At 37.6% G+C, this 26755-nt stretch overlaps 1 protein-coding gene across 1 annotated transcript; it reads left to right on the top strand.

Moving 5' to 3' along the window:
- Positions 1-841: 841 nt before the first annotated feature.
- LOC102229059 (envoplakin-like) lies at positions 842-26755 on the top strand. The gene is made up of 22 exons (XM_005797544.2): positions 842-975; positions 6693-6792; positions 7945-8099; positions 8259-8382; positions 9876-10007; positions 10951-10992; positions 11524-11685; positions 12012-12119; positions 13645-13740; positions 13864-13974; positions 14532-14678; positions 14823-14977; positions 15067-15164; positions 15454-15626; positions 16546-16721; positions 16832-16970; positions 18096-18289; positions 18538-18688; positions 20030-20113; positions 21367-21474; positions 21553-21645; positions 21789-26755. The coding sequence occupies exons 1-22, from the start codon at positions 917-919 to the stop codon at positions 25176-25178; spliced, it is 5997 nt and encodes a 1998-aa protein (XP_005797601.2). The 5' UTR covers positions 842-916; the 3' UTR covers positions 25179-26755.

Below are 26755 nucleotides of genomic sequence, written 5' to 3'. Positions count from 1 at the left end.
TACGGAGTTTTTAAATCGGCTAAACAGAGAATGATGCCTTTTTGGTCCTTCCTCAAACAGAGGAAGTATTCTTCCTCATTGGTCTCAGTAGAACTCTCATTCTACATTTTTAAGATCAAGCTACAGGAAGCTTTCAACTGGCCACCAAAAGGCATCTTCAGAAGTTCAACATATTGCAATTATGGTCCCTAACAATCTGAAAAGATTGTTAAAGAGCATCTTTCTCTATAGTCTGAGCACTGATCAAAGAAAGAGGTAAAGGTCACAGAGGTGGTTAAATACTTTGACATTATGGACTGTCTTGGTTGATATTTCCCTTCAATTCCTGCTTTACTTTTCGTGTGTCCACAAGTAAGCTAGAAAGATTGAATGAATTAACTTGGTACCTCCATGGCCTGAAGGGTTGTCCATCATCACTTCTAGAGCTGCATAGGCATTTACTAAAAGGTTGTAGTTTGCTTGTGAGGATGGTGTCTTTTTTAAAGTAATTTAAGTGAAGGCCAATTGTAGAATGATAGGAAATATATCACAAAATAACATTTTATTGCCATAGTTTCTTTTCCTATAAAAGGAAAGGTTGCCAAGTAGTTTGAGAAATGTTGGTCCAAGATCAGACAGTCATGGACCCATATGAAAAGGAAAACCAGGAGGAGGAGAAACAGAGGGGCAGTGTGAAGAACAGGTCAGTCTAGTCTTCTTCCACCAGGAGGATACCTGCGTGTTAACACGCCTGTTACCCTGTCTGGGAGGAGTCAGCAGTGTTTAGAGCTGTACTGGCTCATGTGTCAGTGTGTTTGTATGTTTTTAAGAACAACCAAAGACAGAGAAAGAGAGAGGGAGACAAAGTGAAGCTGGAGACAAAGAAGCTGTACGACTGAGACGGTGAAGCTTTCTTAGGATCTCCACCTCTTCCGCGATGTCAAAGTCGAAGAAGACCAAGGACAGCTCGCTGAAGGGCTCAAGCAGCATCAGCAAGTGAGTTTTTCCTCTAGATAATTTATACATGCAGCTCTGTATTAATTATGATATGCATGTATTCCAGTCATGCATCCCCTCCCTGTTGTTTTCCAGAATGGAAGTGTTTCATGTTTCCTGAGTGTTAGCCCAGCTTCTTTCTGTTTCTCCGATTACTTAAAGCCACCGGCAGAAATGTTAAAGAAAGTCAGTGGCTCTGTGAGAAGTTAGTCTATAGGGATGGAGAAAGTCAGAGCCTGACATCATGTGTACCCAAGTTAGAGGATCAAGTAGCACAAACAGAAGAATATCTTTCAAGATTTATCTATCTTTTGTGGCATTGCAGAACCCCAAAGTGGTTCAAACAAAGCATGTTTCTTTCCAAAATAGTTATCAGCATCAATAGTACCAGTAGAAATAAAAATCAAAAAGCTGGTCAGCTATTAAAAGTGATGTTTGATTGAAGTAATGTCAATAAATTATGTTTCAATAATTATTCAGTATAAATATTTCTTTTGGAGTTGGTTTTGTAAAAATGTAAATTGAAACTAGAATTTATATACTTTTTCTCTTTAGGTAAATGTTTGTGTTATTTCCAATCAGAAACAATTGAATAGTTATGGGCTAAGCTGCATTTGGCATTGAAATAAAAAAGATGTCAGCTATAGATCTTGGTGCTGCTGCACACAAACACATAAAACATGTTTACAGTCAACATTGCAAGAGCGATATCTTGAACTGCCTCAACAATAAAGATGTGAAGTATATATACCTATATTATAGTGTGTTTCCAAATAAATTGCCATAAAGATAGCATCACTGATGACAAACCACAGTGTGACGTGTCAACAAAGAAGTCTCATAAAAATCAGCACAAATAAACATGTTTTACTGTTTGTTCTCATCTGATTTGGAAAAAACTGCATGATTTGCTCCTATTTGAGAGCTGACTGATCTGTCACAATCCTTGTTTCCATCATTTTAGTAACTCAATATTTGGGTTAATTATCAACATTGTTTTTATTGGTTTGTATTTGTGTATTTTACTACCATCCCAGCTAATATTGCTACCCACACCTTTTGTCACGTTCTCTTTTCTTTAAAATGGAAACAAGTGGAGTGTGTGCTGCTGTTATTTGGACATCCAGTGAGTTAGTGCATATGCTTTCACACTCGGGAAACTCCCTACAACATAAGCAGCTGTTCTGGTACAAAGACTGCAGCTAGGATTACTGTAAGGATAAGTACGTAGGAGTGAGGTGGAGTTGGTCTTTGGATCATTACCACTACCTGCTCTTATGTTACTCCATGTAGGCGCCACTTACGGTGAAAGCTTAAGGTTTGGTGCAACTTGGCTAGCAGGCACTGAACCACCAATCAGGATTCACAAGTATTTTAGAATTGGATTCAAATATTTTATGTCCCCCCTCATCCTCAGGGTAGGTCAGGATGAAATGGTGGTGGTATCAGTGAACAAACTGGGGCGTCTGGGTGTGTCAATGTTTGTTTCTACTCATCACAGCTTCACAAAAACAAACCTAAATGTTATGAAACGCACTTTCCATAAGCCTCATTAGCATTGCCTGTTATTTGATAGCTGGCTGATCTGTCTTATGCTTGGTGTGAACGGCTGTTTTATCAGTTAGATCCGACTATGTATAACAGCTTAAAATATACTATTTGTTGCAAAAATCTCATAGTCCTGAGCCAATTTAAGAAACAAACAGTGGACTGTCACGATAACAAATTTTGCTATAAATTGTCCTGTAATTTATTGCAATAAACAATAATATTGTTGCTCTGACACCATTTTCAAGTAATATAACGGTAATGGTAAAATAATGCAAGAACACATTCTTAAATATCAATAAGTTTTACATTCTAATGAACATTTAACACTGTAACCGGAAGACATTTTAAACATCCAAAAAAAACAAACAAAGCAACATTCATGGTTACTGTCCTTTTTGGATGGACTTTTATTGTTGTTGTTAGGTAAATTGTATTAGTAATTATCAAATATTTGTTGTATCATGTAGTCTTGTAGTTACATTTAGATATTGTTTGCTTATATGCTTTTACTCTTTATTTTTAGTATAAGTAATGCTTCTGTGTGTTAAATAATTCTGATTCTTTCCTAAGGCTTCCTTGAGAGAGAGAGGTGATAGGTATTCTCAGCATGACTCCCTGGGAATTGGAGGTGTGAGTTGCTCCCAGCAGAGTTTTACAATCCTGCAATAAACTCTGCTTTGTGATACAAAGCCGTTGCTTTGAAGCTATGCAACGTGTCTTATTCGACGCTGTGCCTGGAGAAAGAAAGATTTAGAGTATAGATAACATGTGTCTAGATTAGTGAATGTCATTAGCGCTGCAACCATGCTTTGACTCCACCCTTTTAGAGTTGCAGCGCCCCTTGTGGCAGGGTTCCTAAAGATCAATAAAAGAGAGGAACAGACAGATGTGTTGCAGAGCGGTCGGAGATTTGTAACTGTAAACACATCTCTGTCTGCTCTCCTCGCGAGAAACAAAGAATCTAACTCTCTTGTCTTTCCTGTATTTGTTTAAATTGTCTCTAATAGGTATTTAGACCTGACAGTTGTATTGCAGTTTTGCCCCTGCTTTAAAAGATTTTTTTTCTATGGGAGACTACTAAAATTATCTTATCTTATATTATCTTCTCTTAACAGAAACAGCAAATAAAATGAATTATGAAGTCTCTGTATACAAAATTGTCCTTCAAAAACTGGGGTAATTGAGACTAAAGACTCTTATCATCCAGTTTTTGGTAGAAAGAAAGAGAGGAAGAAAGAAAGAAAATAAAAAAACGATAAATCAAACAAATGAAAATTATTGAGTTTGTTTTAATTTATCGTGTGATTAATTAGCAGGCCTATGTATATATAAAGAATAGCCAGGACTGGGCTGAACTGGGACCAAAAACTAGTCATGGTGGCCCACTATAACTTTTTTTTTATGTGATATGCAAATACACATGACCTACAGGATATATGTGCATCTTGTCTTACTTCAAGTATTAAAGTGTGGCAACCTACAATGAAGAGAGTAACCATGTAAAAAAAAAAGTGATCCAGTTTGTCACAATTCACACAACTATAAATAAATGTACTCTGTATCCTAAGTTCCTATCCTTCCTACCTTCATCATCACAGATGACCGTCTTACCTTCACATCTATCTGGCTCACACTTTCCTCTTTACTAATTTCTTTGGTTCTAGTATCAATGTAAACTTTTGTCGTAGATCTGCTGCTAAATATTTCGGTCAGATTGTGAATTCAACCTCTACATTTTGCTTTTTCCCCCGTTACCTTCTCAGTTACACCATTTTCTTTGCATTTTCCCGCTTTCCCCATAAGTGCTAATGGTCTTAGCTTATGCTAGCCGTTGCGGTGACACCGCCAATAGACGATGTCACCGTCGTCTATTGGCGGGTGACATCCAGCGTTTACATGTATTATCGCCATCTACTGGTGCCGGAATATTATTCTTATCTACCTAAAATAAATGCAATCCCATTTCCTCTAAAAACAATTGTTTTATTTATCTTGTCATGATTAACTATTCACTCTTAATGTCTCCACACCATATTTCCTTATTTCTTGATTTAATTTTTGTCTATTTACCTTATATTTCTCGCAATTAATTATTACATGCTCTAGTGTCTCCATGTCCATAACACACTCATCTATCTACTTGTTTGATGTTTCTGCTGTTACTAATGCTTCTTCTTCTTTTCAAGTAACTGGTGACGGTTGCGGGCTAACACCCAACTTAAAGACACATTGTTGCCACCTACTGGACTGGAGTGTAAGGTCGTTGTTACGGCTTCAGGGTCTCACAGATGACTACAAGTTGCACATATCCCAATTTTTAAAAGCAGGACAGACAAACATGCTTCAACACTTTAAGGAGATCACTGGCTACCCTTCACAGGGAAGGTGACACCGCATTGTTGGAAAGCAAGCTCCAACTAGTGAACTTTAGAAAGGGTGTTTGCTTTCACTTAGAGGATGTATCACGCTCCAAATACTTCCTCTCACAGAGTTGTATTTCATGGAGTTTGACGAGGCTCACAGCTTTGTCCAAACCAGGTTTTTCTGTGTGTTACTGTTGCTGATAGGGAGGATTCAGTTGCTTTGTAACCAACGTGACTCAAACACCAACATGGCGGACACAAGTGTCTGGGATACATTTGATCTTGAGATTAACTGGGATCAGGATTTTGGGGTACGGTAAGGGGAACGTTGAATTTAAAAATACGTGGCATCAGAACAACTATGAGAAGATTTTGTATCACTGTAACTGGAGTCAAACAACAAAAACAATGTCCAGGCATCAACCAGTTAAAAATAAATACAAAACTATGTTACTCATATTGTATGGGGGAAAAGGGAATTAACACAAATATAATAAGTTTTTTTCTTCCTTTCTTCTGTGTTACCATTGGCATTAATAGTAAATTATTATTATATTACGATCATTATTATTTATTTTTACTATATTCTTGTAGCTATATAACACAGATTGTGAAGAATTTATAGGGTTTATATTGGCAAGGAGTTGGTGATTATTTTGATGCTGTGTGTCCAGTTGTTATTTACAGTTGTCATTATTACTATTATTAAAATTATTATTAACGTCTTCCTACACCTTTTCAAACAGAGAAGTAGTGGTAAGCTGATTATTTTGTTCTTGGTTACATGTTCTCTCTTGTCTTACTGATTACTTGTTTTCTTATTTTTAAAAACTTGTGTGAAATAGATAGATAAATAAATTAAATGAAGTCTAGTAATCTGAGTCAGACCAAGTAGAGCTGAGGGACATTTGAAGAGGTTTGGGCTTTGGATCGAGATCTAATTGCTCGTCCTTGGAGGTTCTGCAGTGAGACGTCCCAGTGGGAAGACCCAAATCCACCCAAAGGGATTTTATTTCCTATCTGGGTTGGGACCGCCTCTGATTCACTTTGTTTACAGTCGCTTTGGTGTAAAGTTCAACCAGTGGAAAAGACGGTTTAGTCAGCTTGCAGAAAACAGTCTTCACATTGTATCCACAAAACAACACATATCCATTATTTTCTCCTAATTCATGTGGCTTAAATATGATTAAAGTCATACATTTAGACTATTTTTCAATGTCTGCTTTGGTAAAAGGACATACAGTAGTGTTATATTTTCATTTTTCTTACTTTGGAATTTGAATCATGTTTCTTTTTGATCATTTTCTTCAAAACTCAAAGATAAAAACACCAAAATATTAATGGAATAGAATACCAATAAATTAGTTTCTATTTTATAAAAATAGTTTTGAAGTGAGGAATTTGGTCAATAATGAGCTTTTAGTTAGATTTTTTTGGTTCTAACTTGCTTTTACATACTTTTCAGTTTTGTGTAAAGCTAAAATGAGGAGTAAAGCTAAAATGCTCACACAGTAATGTGAACAAAAATAAAAATGTTTCAAGCTACTTTGTCATTCATTCAAAAAATCTTCTCTCTGTAAGAAAGAATAAATGTTGACATCTTCCAACTCATGCCCAACCAAACCTGCTCTCCATCTTTTCCATTTATTGTGTCCTACAGACTAGAAAAGTCACAAAACAGTGTTGTAAGTTATCGTTTTAGAAAACCTGGTCACGTTGGCTAATCTCAGACGGATGATTTTTGAAAAGACTGAACCAAATGTCTCATGGTTTTCATCTGAGCTTGTGATTTCCTCCCTGCAGGACCCAGGCAAGCAGCCTGGCTCTGCTGATCTCCAAGATGCAATCGGACGCCGACCAGGTGGAGAAAGACATCCTGAAGTCAGAAGAGATGCTGGCTGTGGTGAGAAAAACCAGATCCACCACCCAATATACAGATCCATTTAGCTGGAACGGTGCTGAAACTGGCATTTATTATCACTAACTGAAACACTTTATGTAATTACACACAGATGGATGTTTTTCCTTACAGGTAATGAAAACATAACATTTAACATGAGAATATTATAACAAACCATTCATAAAAATTATTTTTAAAATAGAAAAGTGGGCTTAATAAAAAAATATGTTTAAAGGTTTTTATTCTAAAATGTACTTTTAATCTGACAAACGGGCCTCGTGGGAACGTAACGAACTTGAGCATCAGCATCAGTTATTTAGCTGATTCACTAACAAAAGGCTTTTATAAATAAAATGTCTTGAGGAACTTTACGTTTTTTAAACAGACTTTTTCTACTCACTGCAAAGACAAAATCTTACAGAGTACTTTGGTATAGTTTCTGGTGCAAATATCGAAGTACATTTGAAATAAGACAAAAGTAACTTTTCAGCAAGAAATCAGAGCTTGTTGTAAGTCAATAACTCCTTAATATTGATTAAAATGTTCTAGTTCCACCAGCAGATTATTTCATTAAAAACATGTGAAAATGTCTTGTTATAAGTGAAATAATCTGACAGTGAAACTAGGACATTTTTTAAATGAATACTAAGGCGTTATTTACTTAAAGCAAGCTCCAATTCCTTGCTGAAAAGCTACATGTAAGCTAGTTTTGTCTTATTTCCAGTATGGGATGATATTTGTACCAAAAACCAGACTAAAAGTATGTGGTAAGATTTTGTGGTTTTTTTTACTCTTTTTATAGTTTTCACTAAGACCTATTCTGAATCACTGAACTAACCTATTAAATTAGGTATTATTACACAGAAAAGCTTCATGTAAAATCCAAAGCTTGTGCTCATTTGTTCAGTTTATGCCAGCAAACAGGTAACCCACATAACTGCCATGAAGTACCAAAAAACATGTTTTAAATCCAACTATACAGCGTACATGTTATCGGAGTACCTGTATATGGTTTTATCCATGATCAATACAAAAAAAAACCCATTAGAAAACTTATTTTAGCATGTTTAAACTGTAAATTGTTATGGTGATACCCGCATGAATAAACAAAATACACATCAAACCATCTGTTTCTCTGTGTTGTGATTTTATCAGGACGCTGAAAATGAAAAGAAAGACCTTCCATTTAAACATCAAAATGAGATATCGACCAAACTGAGCGAGGCAGAGAACCTGCTGAAGGATCTGTTCCTGGACGTCGATAAAGCCAAGAAGCTCAAACACCCTCAAGCCAGAGAGATTGAAAATGAGTGAGAACATTGGATGAGCATACTACGAACTGATTCATAGACATTTGATTTCCTCCATTTTCAACCTTTATAATCAAACTAAAGCATCCAGACCAAAACATAAGGTCATAAATGACATCATTTAATTAATATTTTACTGTTCTTTGTGTGAATTTACAGTATCAGCCACCTTCATGAGCGGTGGCTGAAGGACTGCAGCTTCTACAGAGACATCTATGACCAGATTGACAACGTGTCACTGATGCCCAGAATTAACTGGGGGCCCATTTTGATTCAGAAGCAAGTAAGTGTAGAGAAAACATCAGAGCTCTTCACAAGCTGATGGCAATCTTTGAATTTAAAGCTGCAGTATGTAGCTTTCACGAAAATAAGTCATTTTTTTCATATTTATTAAATCAGCCATCATAGTATTGTGTGAAAGTTTATCTGTGAAAAGATTGATCTCTTCCACCTCCTCTTCAAGCTATTATTGCCCTATAGATAAAATCGCTGCACCCTATTAAAAACAACCAATTAAAGCCAGGAGGAGTGTCTTAGCGGTATCAATCAACCGCATGTACACGCTGCTCAATGTGCTACTGGCGGAGAAAGAAGTTACGGTTACAGGAAAATCGTTTATTTGCCGTCATTATGTATGCCAACTAGCCTTAGCATTCATCGTAGAACCAGCTGTAGCGTAGCAGAAAAAAGTGGGACAGTGGGAGCAGCGCATACACTATAAAACATTTGAGCCGCATTTAGTTGTGTCGACTATCTTCTAGTCTTTAAGTCAAATACATTTAAAGTTTTAGATTTTTGCCCTAAATGTGAGTTTGTGAAAGATAAACTTACAGCAGTAAGTTGTGTTAACTTTTTATTAATTTTGTCAAACCTCCAAGAGTTGAATAAATTGGAGTTTTTAGATTAGCACTTAAAAAAACTGAAAGAAGAAGAAGACAGGAGTGGGAACTATTTCCCAGAATGCTTAGCGGCTTGTTTCTGTATCCTGAGATGGAAGAGCGTTACATTGATCTGACTCTTGTGTTTTATTAAGGCAAATGTTTATTTTAAAGCTTGAGGATAATGTCCTGTTCACACTAAATGTTTCTGAGCTGAATTCATTGTGATGTTTAATAAAATTCATAATCATGTCAGAAACAAGAATTTAAATTATTCTAAAATAAAATAAGTTGTTATTTTAACTTGATATTGTGAGTAAAATAATAGAGAAATGTGGCTCTTTAACTCGGTGAGGGCAGATTTTTTTTTGTATATTGTGAAATAATTATTTGGTTGAAATTACATTAAGTCAAAACTCACAATTCAAGATCAATGAACTTAAAAAACAATAGTTAGACAACTTGTCTCTTGTTAAATCAACTTCATGAACTTTAGTTTCTGAATTAAAACCAAAACATGTTTTTTGTCGACTTAAATTGCATTTCCAAGGCAGCAGGTGGACTTTCATTTTCAAGTTAAACCAACTTCAAATGTTTTACAGTGCACAGGAGAGTGATTGACAGCTAACACTCTTCTCCTGGTTCTGATTGGTTGTTTCTGACTGCAGTTAGCCCTGGGAAAACGCAGAGGAGCTTGATTATTTTTCACAGATTGTTTGTTTTATACTGTCACAACATAGTGATCATTTGACCAGATATGTAAAAACATATTTTTTATTAACGTTACATACTGCAGCTTTAAAGAATCTGCCATTAAGATACTGTGACCACCCTGTAGAATGTGACAAGGTTTGAGCAGTTTCATGAACTGGGCTGCTCTTGTGCTTTTTGCTTTCAGAAGGAGCTGAATGGAGAGGAGTACGGCCCCAACATGGCCGACCTGGAGAAGCAGATTGCTGCTCACAGCATCCTGCATAAAGAGATCAAAGCTTACAGCTCCCAGCTTTGTGTCAGCTCTGCAGGCAGCGAGGTCGGCATGCTTATTTCAACACAATAGCGTTTACAGTGACTGGCTAAGTATTCAAACATAGTGGACTTTTTCACATTATTGGTTCCTTATAGCCACTTATAGTAGTGCTTAACTGCAAAGTGAAAGAAAAATTATAAAACAATTTTTGTGTTTTTTACAAACAAAAATCAGAGAAACTGAATTATCTGACATTTGTTTTTGCAAAATAAAATTGGATTGAGAATATATGCTAACAAGTCTGGAGATTCTCAGATGGACGTAGGTCTTTAATACAGGAATTTTCACTACAAAGCTTGCAACAAACTGCAAACTTTTTATGGCTTTCTTTCAACAACAGCTCTGCCATAAAAAAACTGATTTATGGAGCACATAAATGGATTCTGGACTCTGTGGATCTTATTCCCCTCCTTGCCAAGACTGTATTACCTGACCCTAATTTTAAATTTGCCTAAATTGTTTCTCCCTGATTTGTGTGCCGTCCTTCAGAGAAACTCTGGATTTAGAGTGAGATTAAGTCACAAACTGGTGGACTTCTCTCACCAAATACCAGCCTTCCAGGTTTATTGAAGTTTCTGACTGCAATATGACAAAATGTGAAAAGTTAAAGGAGTAAGAAGACATTTGCTCCATCCCAGTCGTAGTTGAAAATGGGAAATTCTGACTTTTGAGTTAGAAATATCCAGCTACAACTTATGAGACAGACGTCACAATTCAATATGGCCGCTCCTCATATCGGAGATGTGGTGGAAATGTGTTTATTTTACAACAAATACATGTAAGAGTGCATCTAAAATCAATGTTTTAGGCAGTAACCGCAACTCTAAACTGAACAAATTAAAAGTGATGTTTGCTTATAAAAAATAAAGCTTTTTCATCTTTTTCATTCTCAATAAAATCTTGGTAGAGACAATTAATGTTACGTTACTGTCTTTTTTTTCTTCAGGAGAAATATGCTGTCTTTAAGAAACAACATAACAACCTGCTGGTAAGTTGCTTTTTACTTGTTATTTTAGGTTTTTACAACAGCATGTTAAAAAAGGAGGAGTGCAAAAAATCTCAGAAATTTTCTAAAGAAAAAAGAAAAAAAAGAGGAACTTTCTGAGTTTGAAAAGTCAAAACTTTGCTAGAAAAAACTCAGATTTCAAGGATAATTTTAAAATGTACTAGGAAAACAGAAATTTTTGATTTTGAAAATGTGCAATTTTGCTAAAAAAAATTATTTTTTTTAAACTCTAGAAAAACAAGGAAATATTTGAGTTTGAAAACTCCAAAAAGTTCCAAGTTTTTTCTAGAAAATTTAATGTCAAAGTTTTTTTCAAGCAATTTTTTTTTACTTTTAAACTCAAAAATGTTCTTGTTTTTTCTGAAGTATTTCATAGATTAATCTTAAATTTTCTGAGTTTTTTTTTTTGTTATTTCAACACTTTCATAGTTTTTAGAGGTATTTCATGAATAAAAATGAAAATACAGCCTAACCTTTGAGATTTAATTTTGTTTTGTTGGTTTTGTCTCTAAGGACAACTCCAAATGGCGGCACCACTACCTGAACAGCCTCTACGAGTACATGCAGGGCTGCTGCAGGCTGCTGAACTTCCTGAGAGACGAACAGGAAAAGATCAAGAAGCAGGACTGGAGCGATCAAATGCTGCATCCTCCTGACATCCGCAGGCACTATGAGGTCAGAGCAAATCAAGATCTGGTTTTAATCTCTCTTTATATGCTGTTTTATTAAATAAAATAATAACTTTTACCCTCCTCTAGGGTGTTCATATGTTTCAACTGCAGATTCCTTGTCATAAACATTATAAAACAGATAAAAATGACAGCCTAGTTAGGACTTCCTAGACAAAATAAACCAAAGGAAGTTCAACAGAGGGGTTTAGAGATCTTAAACCTTTAAGGCAGAAGTTAGAGAATCTGTTAGGCACTAGTTAAATGAAAGACAGTTAAATTAGCATCTCATTTTAACGATAGATGTAAAAGCTTTGACTTATTCCCAATCAGAACTTCAAGAACAACGGTCTTTTGTTCCATGAGAGTGAAGTGAACAGACTCCAGGATGAAGGAGAAAGGCTCATCGAACTGAACCACCCGGCCAGCGAAACAATTCAGGTATTGAAGTCAGTCTAAAAATGAGACCTGGCTATTATGCTTCCTTTAACAAATTATGATATGTCTATGTGCTATAAAAAAATATGTTCTTGTTACATTTTAGCACAAAATCATTCTCAGATAATGACATCTCAGTTTGCTCCCTTCAGAATGAGACGTTTTAGAGCCTGTTGTCACTTTAAATCCAAATTATTAGTTGCTGTCCACTCCCCCCAACTCAGCGATTACACTCATAAACGCTGAGTTGAGTTTGAAGCCATATTAAAATGGCTGTAGAGATGTACGAGTACATCTTTGAACAAGAAGAGCCTCCTGCACAACTGACAAAAATGTAGAAGTTTACCCTGAAAGATACGTTAAACATTTGTCTTTTTTAGCAGCTATTGTACAGCGGTAAAATTAGCTGACCAAACTGCCGGAGTTCCGTTTGGGTTGCTAGGTAACGAGGCTGGGCTCGTAATGGTGTTGGCCTTCACTTGGGTTTATTGACCCTTTGCAACTACGTCACTTAATCATGAAGGGCCATGATGGATGTCGGAAATGAGGTTGAACAGAGCGACTGAAGTTGTTTTCCAAAGTTGTTTTGTCAGTTTATTCGTGGTTCTACTAGATGGAGCCGAGCTAATTTGTCTTTGAACTGACTCACCTGGTTGAGGCTCATAGACGGCGGTATTTACAGAAATTGTTAACGGCTAGCTTAGAAACGGACCGGAACCTCCTCCCTCCTGACGTGTTGATCAAATTACCGACTTTGCCTGAATTCACACCACATGATTTGTGTCATTAAGTCATAAACAGCGTCTCTCTTTGCACCGGAGCGGGATTAAAAACGTGCAGAAGAGCAGTTGTTTTTTTTTTTTTTTTGTACATGCTAGGCTACATGACGGGGCGGGGCATTGTTTCCATGGTTACTGATGGCAAAACACGTACCTTCTCCATAATGCGATATTTGATATCGTTCTAATTATACTTACTTATAAAGTATACAAACATTAATCCTCTTACTTTGTAAAAAGTGTTCTCTGTAAATCCATGATTACACCGATGGCTGACAGTCATGATTAACGGCTGCTATCCATCGCCGCCGGATCTTCCATCATTAAAAGTTAATAAAATGACAACTTTGGTTTTCACTCCTGTCTGTTTGTGCAGCCGACCGCGCAGCACCCTACGACCATTTTTACTTCACTACTATCAACTAAATACAAGCGATATTAGGCTACCAGAGGCTTTTTCACAGGCTCACAGGAGCGCATTGGTTGTTTTTTACATCCATCATGGCGGAGTGGGCGGAGTTTCGAAGAGAGTGACGTCACATACAAAGGGTAATCGGTTCCCTGCCACCAAAAACAGGAAACATCTGGATGTTTTTTTTTTTTTTTAGCGTTTGGGTTGTTTCTAGAAGCAGTTGATCAAAATGTGCAAAAAGTAGACTTTGCATTATATGTCCCCTTTAAAGATTTCACCTGAGTTAAACTTTAAGATTTGAATGTTTATTAAATGCAGCCTGATTCTTTACTTTAAGGCCCAAATAGAAACGGTGCGAAACGAATGGCAGAAGTTCCTGAATCTCTGCATTTGTCAGGAAACACATCTGGAAAATGTGGATGAATTCAAAAAGGTAAGAAAAAAATATGGTAAAAGTATGTAACAGCATGGATGATTTTTGGTTTTTTTAGCGGTCCAACGTGTTTTCAGCTTCTCTCAAACCACAACATGAACGTGTTTGTACCATTTTTTCCAGTTTCAAATGGACGCTGAGCAGCTGTCAGAGACACTGACTGAACTCAGCACCACTTTGGCCCCAGAGTCCGTCAGGCAGAAGAGTAATTCAAAGACACTTCTGCAGATGGAGGTAAGATGAAAACAACAAGGTAAAGCAGGAGTAAAAAACTCTAGTTTATTCAACTCTTGGAGGTTTGACAAAATTAATAAAAAAATTAACACATAAACTGTAAGTTTATCTTTCACAAACTCACATTTCGGTTCAAAATATAAAACTGGCTACATTTATTTGACTTAAAGAGTAGAAGACAGTAGAATATAAATGTATATTTATATATAGTGTAAATATTTATGTATAATGTATATCAATGCGGCTCAAATGTTTTACAGTGAAGGAAATACAGAAAACAAGGTGATTGGTCAGATTTGCGGAAAAGTTGTGATCACTGGTGAAAATTGTGAGTCAGTGCAAAATTTGTGAACAATCAGTGAATCGTGACTTTCTGGAGGGATTGGTTTGGTACATTGTTATAAAAGGTTGTGATTTTTGTACGACTCATTAGAAGGCAATAGGTTGTGATGAATTTAGGGGGAATCGCAGACAAGATGAAAATACAATGAAAAAAGTATAAAAGCAAGAAATGGGCTGATGAAAATCAATAGACAACTTGCTTTGCTTCTCTTTAGGCAGAGGAGAAGACGGTGCAGAACTGTGAGCAGCTGCTGACCGTCCTGAGGAGACGAAGTTCGACCATCTCTCCTCTGAAGCTGCGTCGCGTTTCCTCCAACACTCCCATCACAGTGAAGTCGCTGTGTGACTGGAAGACTGACCAGGTCCAAAATGATTTTTTTATTGAATCTTCATTAAGCAAAACCGACAAGGCTGAGTGTTGAGATTCTTTCTGTAATCGTTCAGCCTGATTCATTGTTTTCAGATCTCTTTATGATAATAATTTGACTTCATTTTTCCGCCATTAGGCTTCTCTGTCCAGAGGGGAAAGGTTCACCCTGAAATCCCTCTCTGACAACGAGAACTGGGACGTAATCTCAGCTGATGGAGAAACCGAAACTTTCCCAGGAGTTTGCTTCCTAATCTCACCTCCTGACCCAGACGCCATTGATAAAGTTGACTCGTAAGTAATGGAAAGCTGCATTAGAAATGGAATGCATTGCTATTAAAACGTGTGTTATACTCATATTCTCTTTGTGTTTGTATTTTCAGTTTGGCGAGTGAGTTGGCAGAAATCAAGAAAAAGAGAGCGGCTCTGGCAGCGTCCCTGAAGAACCCCAGATCAGATGTCTCTATCGCTCAGCAGTCAGGTGTTTGTCTTTCACTTCTTTACCACCATGATGTCTAATCTGTGAGCAGATTAAAATGCCTCAGGGTCCACAGAGATCAAGAAAAGTTTGTTTGCATGGCACAGTTCAGCAACAAAGTGCTTTAAACCATTAAAAACATTATACAGTTATTATGTTTAATGAGAGGAGTCCCAGGATTGAACCTTGAGGTACCTCATATGGGATTTCTATGACGAGAAATTACCGACTGACACAAAGACGTCCCTGTTTTTTAGGTAAGATTAATCAGAAAATAATTGTCTTCACTCAGCTCCAGTTTCTTCAGCTCCAGCAGACCCCATACTGGCCGCTGTGGCTCAGCGGCTGGACCAGCTGGACTCTGACCTGGCCAACACGGAGCAGGGCATGCTGAGCCGTCTGCGAACCCCGGTGAGCCGCACTGACCCGACCGGAGATCTGGCCAAGAAGCTGAGAGAGCAGGAGGTGAGTCGACACAAACACCGATGGTTTCAGTGGGAAGAAACTCTCAGTAGGGATCTGATTATATTTAAGTTTAGTTCATGAGGGAAAAAAAATGTAGCTTTATTTTCATAAAGTTCATTTTGTTGCATGTTGATACTGATTGTGACACTTAGAGGTACACTAAGTAAATTGAAATATCTTCAAAAGCTCATTTTAAGTAATTACATTTTTAATATTTAGACTTTAACCATACAGACGTATTTATTTCATCTGCTTATTTTCAAATAGATAATATCAAACCAATTAAAAAAGAAGATTTTTTTTTATGAATAAATGTTATATTATTCAATTTAAAGCAGACAGTCACCGACTCACTGCACAAGAAGAATAAGCCATTAAATTGCATTGCTGCGCACTGCAAAAACACAAAATTTTACAAAATACTCTTATCTAGTTTTTGGTGCAAATATCTTAATACACTTAAAACAAGACAAATCTGGCTTACAAGTAACTTTTCAGCAAGATATATGAGCTTGTTTTAAGTCAACAATTTATTCATATTGATTTTTAAAAAGTACTATTTCCTCTGTTATTGTTATTTCACTTACAATATGACATTTTTCCCATGTCATAATTGAAATAATCTTCCAGTGGAACTAGTACTTTTTAAAATCAAAATAAAAAATTATTGACTTAGAACAAGCTCCTATATCTTGCTGAAAAGTTACTTGTAAGCCAGATTTGTCTTATTTCAAGTTTAATAAGGTATTTGCACTAGAAAATAGACAAAATACTTGGTATAATTTAGTGTTTTTGGAGCTCAGTGTTGCATCCAAACATGTTCATGGAAAGATGAGTGGAAGGAAAAAGTGCGCTCAAGCACCCTCAGAGGACTGTGAAGCGATTCACAAGCCTTCTAAATCATATTTGTTTTATACAGCAAGTTGCCGAGGCACTGAAGGTTCTGGAGCAGCAGATCCAGACCGCAGAGGCCGACCTGCAGCCTCTCCTCTCTGCTGAGTCCAGCAGCTTCTTGCCTGGGCTGCCGCTCAGACTGAGTGCTGCTAGCAGCAAGCATGATAGCTTAGCCGCTCTGACGGATCTCTACAGTAAAAAGTACGTTTTTATTATTTTTATTATTATTAGCAGTGGTAGTATTTATAAAGTTTAGGCTTTTGTTCTTGTTTTTTAGATCACAGCTTGCTGTATTTATCTGTTTCTCTCAGAGCGAATGCGTCTCTCAGCCTGGAGAGTCAAATTCAGAAGGTGGACGATCTTGTTTATGGCCTTGAGAGAAACCTCAGTGAAGACAGTCAAATTCCTGACATACCAAATGCAATTCAAACTCACTCTGAAAACATTCAGGTGAGGATATGTACAACCGACTGGTACAAACATTCACCATGACGTACACTACTGTATGTTGGATCACTATTAGCTTCTGCACAAACACACAAACTGTAAGGACATCCTGTTTTTAAGACAAAGGCTTTAACACGGAAACCTTTGCAGTTACAACAGTTTCTTCTAATAAGACTTTCCATTCAGTTTTTGGAGTCTTCATATCTGAGTTGTTGTCATTTCCTCCTATTTCCACTTTAGATGCCATTAACAGTTAAATGTGGAATATTTAGGCTGGACATTTTTGCACAGATGACATCCTCTCAAAGTTTGAGTTCACTTAGCTCCTGAGAGAGATCCATTCTTTTACAAATGTTTGTAGAAGCACTCTGTATGACTTGACGTTTAAATGGGATGTATTATACAAAATTCATTCTTTCATTTTGGTTGCAGTTGCTTCTAAACACAGCCCAAGCGCTTAAAAAAAGTGTCGTTTTTGGCGCTCTTTATTGCCCAAAAACTGGTTGTTTTGGGGCAATTAGTTAATGTTTTTTGGTGTTTGGAAGATGAACCATTTCAAAAACCTCACAATTGTCAAGTCATATTAACAATTTTAACCCCAACATATTAACCCAAGCTGAGTCCAGCACATTTAGTTCTACCGCTATGTGCTGTACAATGGCTTCTGGAAAACACAAGTGCTTTGTTGATGACTTACCATCCAGAAACCACTTGCCCCATTCTTGTTTGTTGTGCAGGAGGCTCCACTTCTGCTTTTCAAAGATGTAGAATTGCATAATTGTGTATCTGTTTGCAGCCATTTTCACTTTTGAGTGTAAATGTTGAGTTGGGGGCCGGAGGGCCAGCAGCAGCTTAATTGGATTTAAAGTGACAAGACGCCCTAAAACAGCTCAAAATAGTCAGAACTGAACAGACTAAAACCTCACCGTCTAAGAATCATTTTGTGCAAAAAATGTAATGAACATGTTTTGTCTAGCCCATAGAAACATCCTAACCTGTTTAATAAAGTATGATAGGTCACCTTTAATTACCTATGGCTGTGGGCTGTAGGTACACAGTTGGAACAACTCAAAACTTTTGGCAGCACAGTGTATATTTTGTTTTGGACGTCGCCTTTGTTGTGTTTAGCGCCAGCAGCAATCAGTAGCAGGGATCCAGGATGACATGACGAAACTGAATCAGGACTTGGAGGCGACTGAGGAGTTGTGCAGCTTCCTACGGAAAGACCACCAGGAGTACTGCCCTGACATCCAGCGCCAGAGGAATGATGTCAAACAGCTGCAGAGTCGCTACACAAATGTTGCCAACCAGCTGAAGGAAAGGTTAGAAAAACCGAGAGCCTTTCAGTTCAGTTAATTTAGCCATACTGGGATTTGTTTAATCCCAGTATGGCGTCAAGTTTGATAGTAACAAAAATTGAAAGAACATTTCATAAATTCTGTGTTTACTTTTAAATATTGCTAAATATCTTTTAGGGAAAAGCGAAACTTAATGCTCTTAAAAAGAAATATATTTGATAACAGCAAAGATGTGTAGAAAATTAATAAATTTTTTTTCTGACACCCTTTAGAGAAAACCTTTTGCAAGAGGCTTCGTCAGCGTACCAGGAGTTCCAGAACCTGTGCAAATATCTCAACTCTTTCTTGGACAGCCTGCCAACAAATCAGATAAATATCAACGATGGACTGTCGCTGGTGACTGCTAAGCAGATCTCCCAACAGGTATGAAAGTCCTTAGAGACGTACTGATCTGAAAAATATTCAGTGTTTAACTTTTTCCACCTTTCTGCAAATTGTTAATTCAATCTCTTTCCTCAAATTTCTACATGCAAATACCTACATTTGGAAAAAATGTTTTTGAGATTTTTCCACATTTATTAACAACACAAAACCGAGAAATTACATTTACATAAGTGTTCACATCCTTGCTTAATACTTTGCTGATCCACCTTTGGCAGCTTTTACAGCCTCAAGTCTTTTTGAACACTTTCAATACCGATACAGATATCTGAGGTTTAGCATCGACCGACATCGATCTGATACAGAAAAACAGTGTTGAAGTGACTGAAAACGTTTATCTTTTTAGTTTAATTACACGTTTATTTGACAACTCTGCACCAGTACATTACTTAAAGCTTCACACGCTTGGTCAAACATGTAAAAACAACAAAACTTGAGTTTGTTCAGTGCAATTAGGAGAATTGCAACATAAATCTGGAACAAACTCCTAGAAACCTGCAAAACAGCTGAAACACGGAGTTCCTTCAAATTAAGACTAAAAACCCAGCTGTTGCTTTTGAGCCATAATAAATTAAACATTGCATAATCATGGTGGTGGCTAATCATGTTTGTTCACTTGTTCGTTTAATTTAAAACTTTTTAATTTTGTGTTTTTATCATGTAAAGCACCTTGAGCCACCAACAGCCAATCTAAAATAAATAATAAACTGAATCTGACAAAAACTATACCTTAGTCAAACATGTAAAAAATAAACTGCAGCAAATCTTCTTTCAAATGGTTCAGAAGGTGAAATTAGAAATTCTAAATATAAAATAAAACAAATAATAAAGTGTGACGTAGCTCAGAGCACAAAGCGTAGAGTTAGACTGAATAGATCTGCCCATGTGAATCAGTCACATTGTCACCAATACCAGATCTATAATTTTTTCAACATTGGGACTGATACAGTTGTTAATATTGGATTGGTGCGTCTAGTTTCCTCTAAATATGACGCTTTTCATTCACAAAGAGTTCAAGCTTTCAGACCAGAGAATCTTGTTTCTCGTGGTCTGAGTTTTGAACCTTGTTGCAAAGTCTGTGAATATTTATTTAAATATGATTAATAGGCTTTGTATCAATCTTGTTTTTTAATAAATTTGCAAAACACTCAAACTTTCACAATGTCATAATTGGGCATTTGTGTGTAGAATCTTCAGAAAATACAATAATTTAGTACAATTTGGAAAAAGTGAAGCACTACACATAAAAACATCATATTTGTGCATCATTTAATTGAGTTAAATAGTGTTTAAAGGATTAATGCAACCTTTCTCAATTCACAGAGAGTGATGAAGGATCTAAAGCAGAAGGAGGACGACATGGACGGAGTGGTTGACCACTCTCTAGATCTGCAGTGCATACTCAGTGTAAGAACAAAACAGAAGCAGAACTGCATACGTTTCACAATATCATTCAAATAATTGTTCACTCTTGGGCCAGACAAAGGAACTAATCATGAAAGGTACCCTCATGTTTTCCATTATAGAAACTCCATAGTAGAGCATTCCTACTGCATCCAAAGTACGATATGGCATTTATGATTGGAGAATAAGAAAAACATTAAACAGGAATATAATCAGGTTTATATACATTTTAAGTTTTGAATGTTGTTAATATCCTTGTCATCAAGGATTTTAGCATCTATAATGGTTTGTAGTTGTATTTTACAGAGCTGCTCAGACTAGGAACATTTCCCCCTTTGGAGCTGAAGTACTCCACTAATAAGTATAAAGTATAATGTTTACTACAGCAGCTTAATTACCTGCAAACTGAAGTGTTTGTGTCACCTCACCTTGTTTATAAGTCCCAGCTCAGGGAAACGTATGGTACACTTCTTAAAAGCATTTTAGTCAAATCCTGCATTGAAAATGAAAATTCATAATTGTCAGGTTTACAACCTTAATAGACAAAAAGAAGAAAGACAAAAGAATTGGATTTTACTCACGAGGAGAGCAGAGAGGAGGGTCTGATTTTCACAGTCTTCAAATTCGCTCTGAAAATCCTCTCTTGCTTCTCCTCCTTTATTTGCATCATGACGTCCTAATTTACATTGGCCAGCAGCTGGCCTAGAAAAGGGGTGGGGAAACAAACCCCAGCTGCTAACACACAGTCATACATTTTTCTATACAATGAATCTCCTGTCTTAGTGCATGTGAGGTCTCAAGTGCAGTTCCCGTGTCTCTGGGTCACAAGCTTTGACCTTTAGCCTTTGGGTGTTTTCCTCATCAGGCCAGTTCTTAGATTTGTCTCCAAAGTAACTAGCATCTAATTCCAATTTGGCACTCTTATCAGTTTCCTGCAGACATCTCTCACCAAAACACACATAGGAGAAAACAAAAGAATCGCACAGTTCTTAAAGTTAATTTTGAGTATATATGGGATAAAAGATATTTACAGTTCTAACAATAATCTTTTGTTTTTAGCTCTGAAACAGTACAACTCTGAAATAGAAAATACAAGAAAACAAAGGAACTTTTAACCCAACTTTTATTTTTTTTATGCTTGAAACATTTAGCTTCAGTTCAGGCAGACTGAAATGATCCATTCCTCTTCGCGCTTGGATGTGCCTTTAACTTTTAGAGACGGAGGAATAAAATATGTAACATTTTTATGCCTGCAGGATTATGAGACAAATGCTAATAAATACAACGGTACACTTGAAGATGTCGGGATGACTCTTCCAAAGACGACCCAAAGCCTGACATTCAGTGATGCTATTCAGAGAGAGGTAACATTCAGATTATTTTACTGTATATTTATGTTTTTTAAAGAGATAAGAATTTGATTAAAGATCTGTTCATCACAGGAAAAGAAATTGATAAATCGCTACGCAGAAGCAACAGCAGAAAACGCTCAGCGTCAGAAACAGATCGATTTGGCTAGGAATCTCATTTTTCAAGTAAGGCTTAAGGTCACAAATTTGTCAAACTTATCTTTGTTTTGCACTATTTATGCTATAGCCAATTAAAAAAAATTAAGCTACACTGTAAATCATCTGAAAACGTGTACTTAAACTCGCTTAAAATGTTTTTATTGCTGCAGAATGAAGAAAAGGTTCAGATGGTGGCACAGCAACAGACGGAGCTTGAAAACCAACAAGAGAGTAGTTCTGAATTAGATGGCTTGCTTGGGGAATTAGCGGACGAGAATGAACTTACAGCTCAAGCAGAGACCAAACTAAATACCTTCAAAAACAGGATTAAGAATCACCGTGGTGTGGATCATGTGGAGGACAACGACGCACTGCGGTTCCACCAGGATCCTACACTAGTAGGTGATCTGTCTGACCGTAGGAGCAAACTGAACACTGAAGTCCTGAAACGGAGCTCCACCCATTCAGAGTTTGAGACAGTAAACGAGAGAATCGGCGATCTGCAAGACACCATTAAACACACATACCCCAGAATGGTGACTAGCGAGGTGATTGAGTTTAAAAGAGATCCTCAACTGGAAGAAGAGGCTGCCAACATGCGAAATGAGATCGCAAGGACAAGACATGAAACCCAAATGAAGGAACGAGAGCAAGCCCAAATGAAGAAAGAAATCGCAATTCTCCAGCATATTCAACCGCCCCTGAAAGAGAGAGAGGATAAGAAGGAAGCGGGTAAATCAGAACAAGATCTAGAGATTTTGAAAGCATTTAAAACATTTGAGACTGAAATTTCTGATGAGAAAAACAAATGCAGGATCCTCAATGATGAAATCTTCCAGACAAGAAATCAGATTAATACCCTTGAGAAGCTGATTCCCAACATCCAGTCTAAAGACATCGCTAGAAAGGTGGAAAAGATTGAACAAAACCCTGAACTTATCGCAGAATTCAACAAGCTCCAAACGAGCATGGAGGAAGAGAGATCTGAAAACAGCCATTTGGCTCAAGAAGTGATGGAGCTGCAGAAGCGCTACAGAGAAATTCAAGCCCAGAGGCCAAGTTTTGAGGTGAAAGAAGTTGTAAATGAGATCTACCTAATAGACCCAAATACAGAGATGGAAATTGAGCACCTCCGCAAAGAAATACAGGAAATAAATATGCAGAATACTGATCTAGAAAAGGTGATTATGCAGGTCACCTCTGACATGAATGCCCTTCGTTCAGAGAAACCCAAAGTAGAATTCAAAGAAGTTCTCCAAGAGGTGGTGAAAGAAGAAAGAAGCCCTGAAAACGAGCGAGAGATCCAGAGGTTAAATGATCAGGTGAACCATCTGAACAGCCAGTGTACCTCTCTTGAAGACCAGGTTAGACAGCTGCGAAAAGAAAGAGATGAAAGGAAGGCAGAAATGTCCAAGATAGAGACCCAGTTTGTCTCCAGGGACTTAATTAAATATGAGTCTGATCCACTACTGGAGAAGGAAGCTGATCGTTTGCGCAGGAGTGTGCGGGAAGAAGCACAGTTGAGGCGAAATATTGAGGAGATGGTTTTTGACCTCCAACACAAATACCTTCTTTTGGAAAGACAGAAACCAGAACAGAAACTGATTGTCCAGGAGGTTGTACACCTTCAGAAGGACCCAAGGCAAACACTGGAACATGACAGACTCAGTAGGAGGCTTGATGAAGTCGTAACGAGTCGCCGTCAGATGAAGCTGGAGTTACAGCAACTAAGAACAAAGTTGGAAGACAAGGAGCGCATCATAAGAGAGAGTGATGAGCACCAAAAAAGGATTCAAGCTGAATCTGAACTTAGAGAGATCCGACTACGCATCACACAATTGGAAAATGCCCCACTTCCTGTTGAGGAGAGCATAGTAGTTGAGGAAGTGCTGAAGGTTGAAAGAGATCCAAAACTGGAAAGGATGACAAATGGTTTGCAGTTTGACATGGACAAGGAAACCCATGATATCCTACGTATCCAGAGGGAAATCCGCAATGTCAAATTAAAGCTTGAGATTCTGCAGAAAGAGAAGTCAGGTGAAAAGACAGTGTATAAGGAGGTTGTTCGTGTGGAGAAAGATCAGGCTGTTGAAGCTGAGCGACGCCGTCTGAGGGAGCAGGTGTCTCAGAACAAATTTGCCAGACAAGACTTGGAGGATGAAATCAGGCGTCTCTATGACAAAATTAGCATTTTGAGGAGCACCAAATCTAACAATTCAAGAGAAGAGACATCTCTTAGTTTCAACAAAGATACTCTAGTAAGGGAAAATGACAACCTCACCCAAGAACTCCGAACTCTTGAAGCAAAGAAACACAACATTCATCTCTCTTTCCAGCAGCGAAGTCGATTGATGACTGAAAGAACACAGATGAACAGGCAGAAGAGCGTTAAGATGGAGTCAGATGTCCAGCGACTGGAGAGACAGATCTTGGACGAGAAAGATAAGATTCATGAACGAGACAGCACAATTCGTGAGATTCTGATGTACCTGCAGAAAGAGGGACAGGCAGAGACAAGGACCAAAGAAACCAATGTCTCGACCAAAGTCACCATTTTGGATCCAGATACTGGTAAAAACATGTCTCCTTATGATGCCTACCTTGGGGGCCTCATTGATCGCCAGCAGTACATTGATCTGCAGGAACTAGAATGTGACTGGGAAGAGATAACGTCCAAGGGTCCTGACGGAGAAACATCTGTGCTGCTGGATCGCAAGAGTGGAAAGCAGTACTCTATCAAAGATGCTATCAAGGAAGGAAGGCTAACAAAAGATGATCTGCAACAATACAAACAAGGCAAACTTCCTATCTCAGAATTTGCCCTTCTTGTTGCAGGTGACAAAACCAAGCAACCCAAATTCACCTCAGTCACCCAAACACCAAATTCATCTGCAAAATCTCCATCATTAGACCTTACCACTGCTACGGAAACACAGCCAATTGCTGGAATAATGGATACATATACAGACACCTGCTTTACAATCCGCAATGCCACCTTGCGCAAACTGATCGACCCTACCACTGCCCAAAGACTGCTGGAGGCTCAAGCAGCAACAGGTGGCATCACTGACATCAGCAACAAAGAAAGATGCAAAGTTCACAAGGCGGCACAACGAGGCCTTATCGAGGACAGCCAAGTTCAACGGCTGCTTAATGCAGAGAAAGCTTTCACTGGAGTTGAAGACCCCATGACCAAAGAGTGTTTGTCTGTGGGAGAAGCTGTTCAGAAAGGCTGGATGCCAAAAGAGTCAGCAATTCGATACATGGAGGCACAACACCTGACTGGGGGGCTGGTAGATCCTGCCACTGGTCGTAGAGTTAGCTTATTGGATGCCATTGAATCTAAAAAGATTGACAGTACAACAAAAAAGGATCTACAAACCGGCGAACACTATGTCAGAGATATCATTGACCCTATCACAAAGGAGAAGATCAACTACAAGCAAGCTCTGGATCGCTGTAGGAAAGACACAGCGTCTGGCTTACCAATGCTACCTGCCTCCTCCAAAGAGCCAAGCTATTCTCCAACATACTGCTCTTCAAGATATTTTAATCTCTAGATTCACTTGCAGTTAACACCATAACTATCTGATATCACTAGGAGAAGAGAAGAGGGGGAATAAATTAATCAGGAGGTCAGGCTTTAACTGGGAAGTCTCCTGATGTTTGGCTTGTGAGGAGACTCAGTGGCTCTCCTGACTCAGTAGGTGAACGACATTGAAAATTTAGGACCCTAAAAATGTTTGGAATTGAATTTAGAGTTAAGAAAAAATAAACTCATCCAAGGCCACAATGATTGCTGCAACGGGTCAAGGAGTCTGTGCATTTATTGTGTGTGGACATGCAGTTGCTTACAGTTTGAAAAAGAGCATATTGAAGGTGTACAACTTAAGGATCCATTTCTAACAAAGAATGAAGATAGAGTTACTACATAAAATACATGACCAAATGCATTGTAAAGTTTATGTTCCTGTCAGTTAGTAAGGTTTGCTGGGTGAGTCTATGAAACAAGGCAATGAAAAATGACTAAGGCTTTTCAAATTTATTAATTTGTCAAGGGACACTGCACATTAATCAACATATTATTTAACTGTGCCAGAGTTGGCTAGAATAAGATCATTTTCATTGATAACAAAAAGCTAATGACACTCATGTTTGTTGGAGATTATTGTATTACAATGCGTTTGCAATGTAATAGTTATGCCCTGTGGCATCTGGATTATTAACCAGTTGAGTTATTAACCAGTTGAATATGAGCTTGCATATAAGCTTCAAAATATCTGGAAATGGAGGTCCTGAAACTTTTGTTTGTGGATTTATTCTAGTGGTTGTGTTTGCGAGATTGGGTTACTTTAAACAGGTGTAGCTGCCATGAGCATGTTGCATGTTGAGAAGCACAGTCAAACCAGAATCCGGACCATCACTGATTGTTTCCATGCATAGTAAAAAGCTTAGATAATTTGTGGGAGATAATATACCAAAACATTAAACAATTGAAGGATGCCATAAATGTAGTTTGCACCTGTGCTTGGCTTGGTGGGTTGGGGCGTGTGTAACTGCTGCTGCTGTTGTTTAGTACAATTATTTTAGGTTTTATTTCTGCTTCTGCTGTTAAAACCTGGTAGATTGGTTTTGACTGTGGCTTGTATTGTTTGCTAGCTTAACTGAGCCTGTTGTTTTCTTTATGAGGCCTGAAAATTAAATTGTGAATGCCAACAACTGAGTGTGCCGACATTCTGAGTTGGGCCACGGTCTGAGTAGGCTATTGACTGTTATTAAGCTATTCTCTTTTCTTACACTATACACAACTAATTTATGTTTACTACTAGAGGTTGTTTTCTTAGCTTGGTAATAAAATATATTATGTATTCTGCTGCTTCTACTACATAGATATGTAGCTTCTACTACATATACATATTAACTCAGGAGAAGACATATAGTATAAAACTGTTTGTCAAGTTGCCAGGATGATTGCTGTTGAGTTGCATTTGTTTAGCCAAGAGTCATACATAGGAATATTTGTTGTTTGATGCCTTTTGGATCAAAATAAAGTGACCAATGCAGCATCAATACTGTTTATTGTGAATATTGCTGTGTTATTGGGGATATCGGTGCATAATATTATAGACTGATTTGA

This window comes from Xiphophorus maculatus, chromosome 5 (assembly GCF_002775205.1).
Source record: "Xiphophorus maculatus strain JP 163 A chromosome 5, X_maculatus-5.0-male, whole genome shotgun sequence".
Lineage (NCBI taxonomy): Eukaryota > Metazoa > Chordata > Actinopteri > Cyprinodontiformes > Poeciliidae > Xiphophorus > Xiphophorus maculatus.
Note: the sequence above shows the minus strand (reverse complement) of the source record. Positions and strands in the feature narration are given on the sequence as shown.

What these genes read in the sequence shown, in the direction of transcription:
- LOC102229059 (XM_005797544.2), top strand. Translation starts at nt 917, where the DNA reads ATGTCAAAGTCGAAGAAGACCAAGGACAGCTCGCTGAAGGGCTCAAGC. An exon ending in ACATCCGCAGGCACTATGAG is followed by an intron (nt 11,686 to 12,011) that starts GTCAGAGCAAAT and finishes ATTCCCAATCAG; the next exon opens with AACTTCAAGAACAACGGTCT. An exon ending in ACGGATCTCTACAGTAAAAA is followed by an intron (nt 16,722 to 16,831) that starts GTACGTTTTTAT and finishes TGTTTCTCTCAG; the next exon opens with AGCGAATGCGTCTCTCAGCC.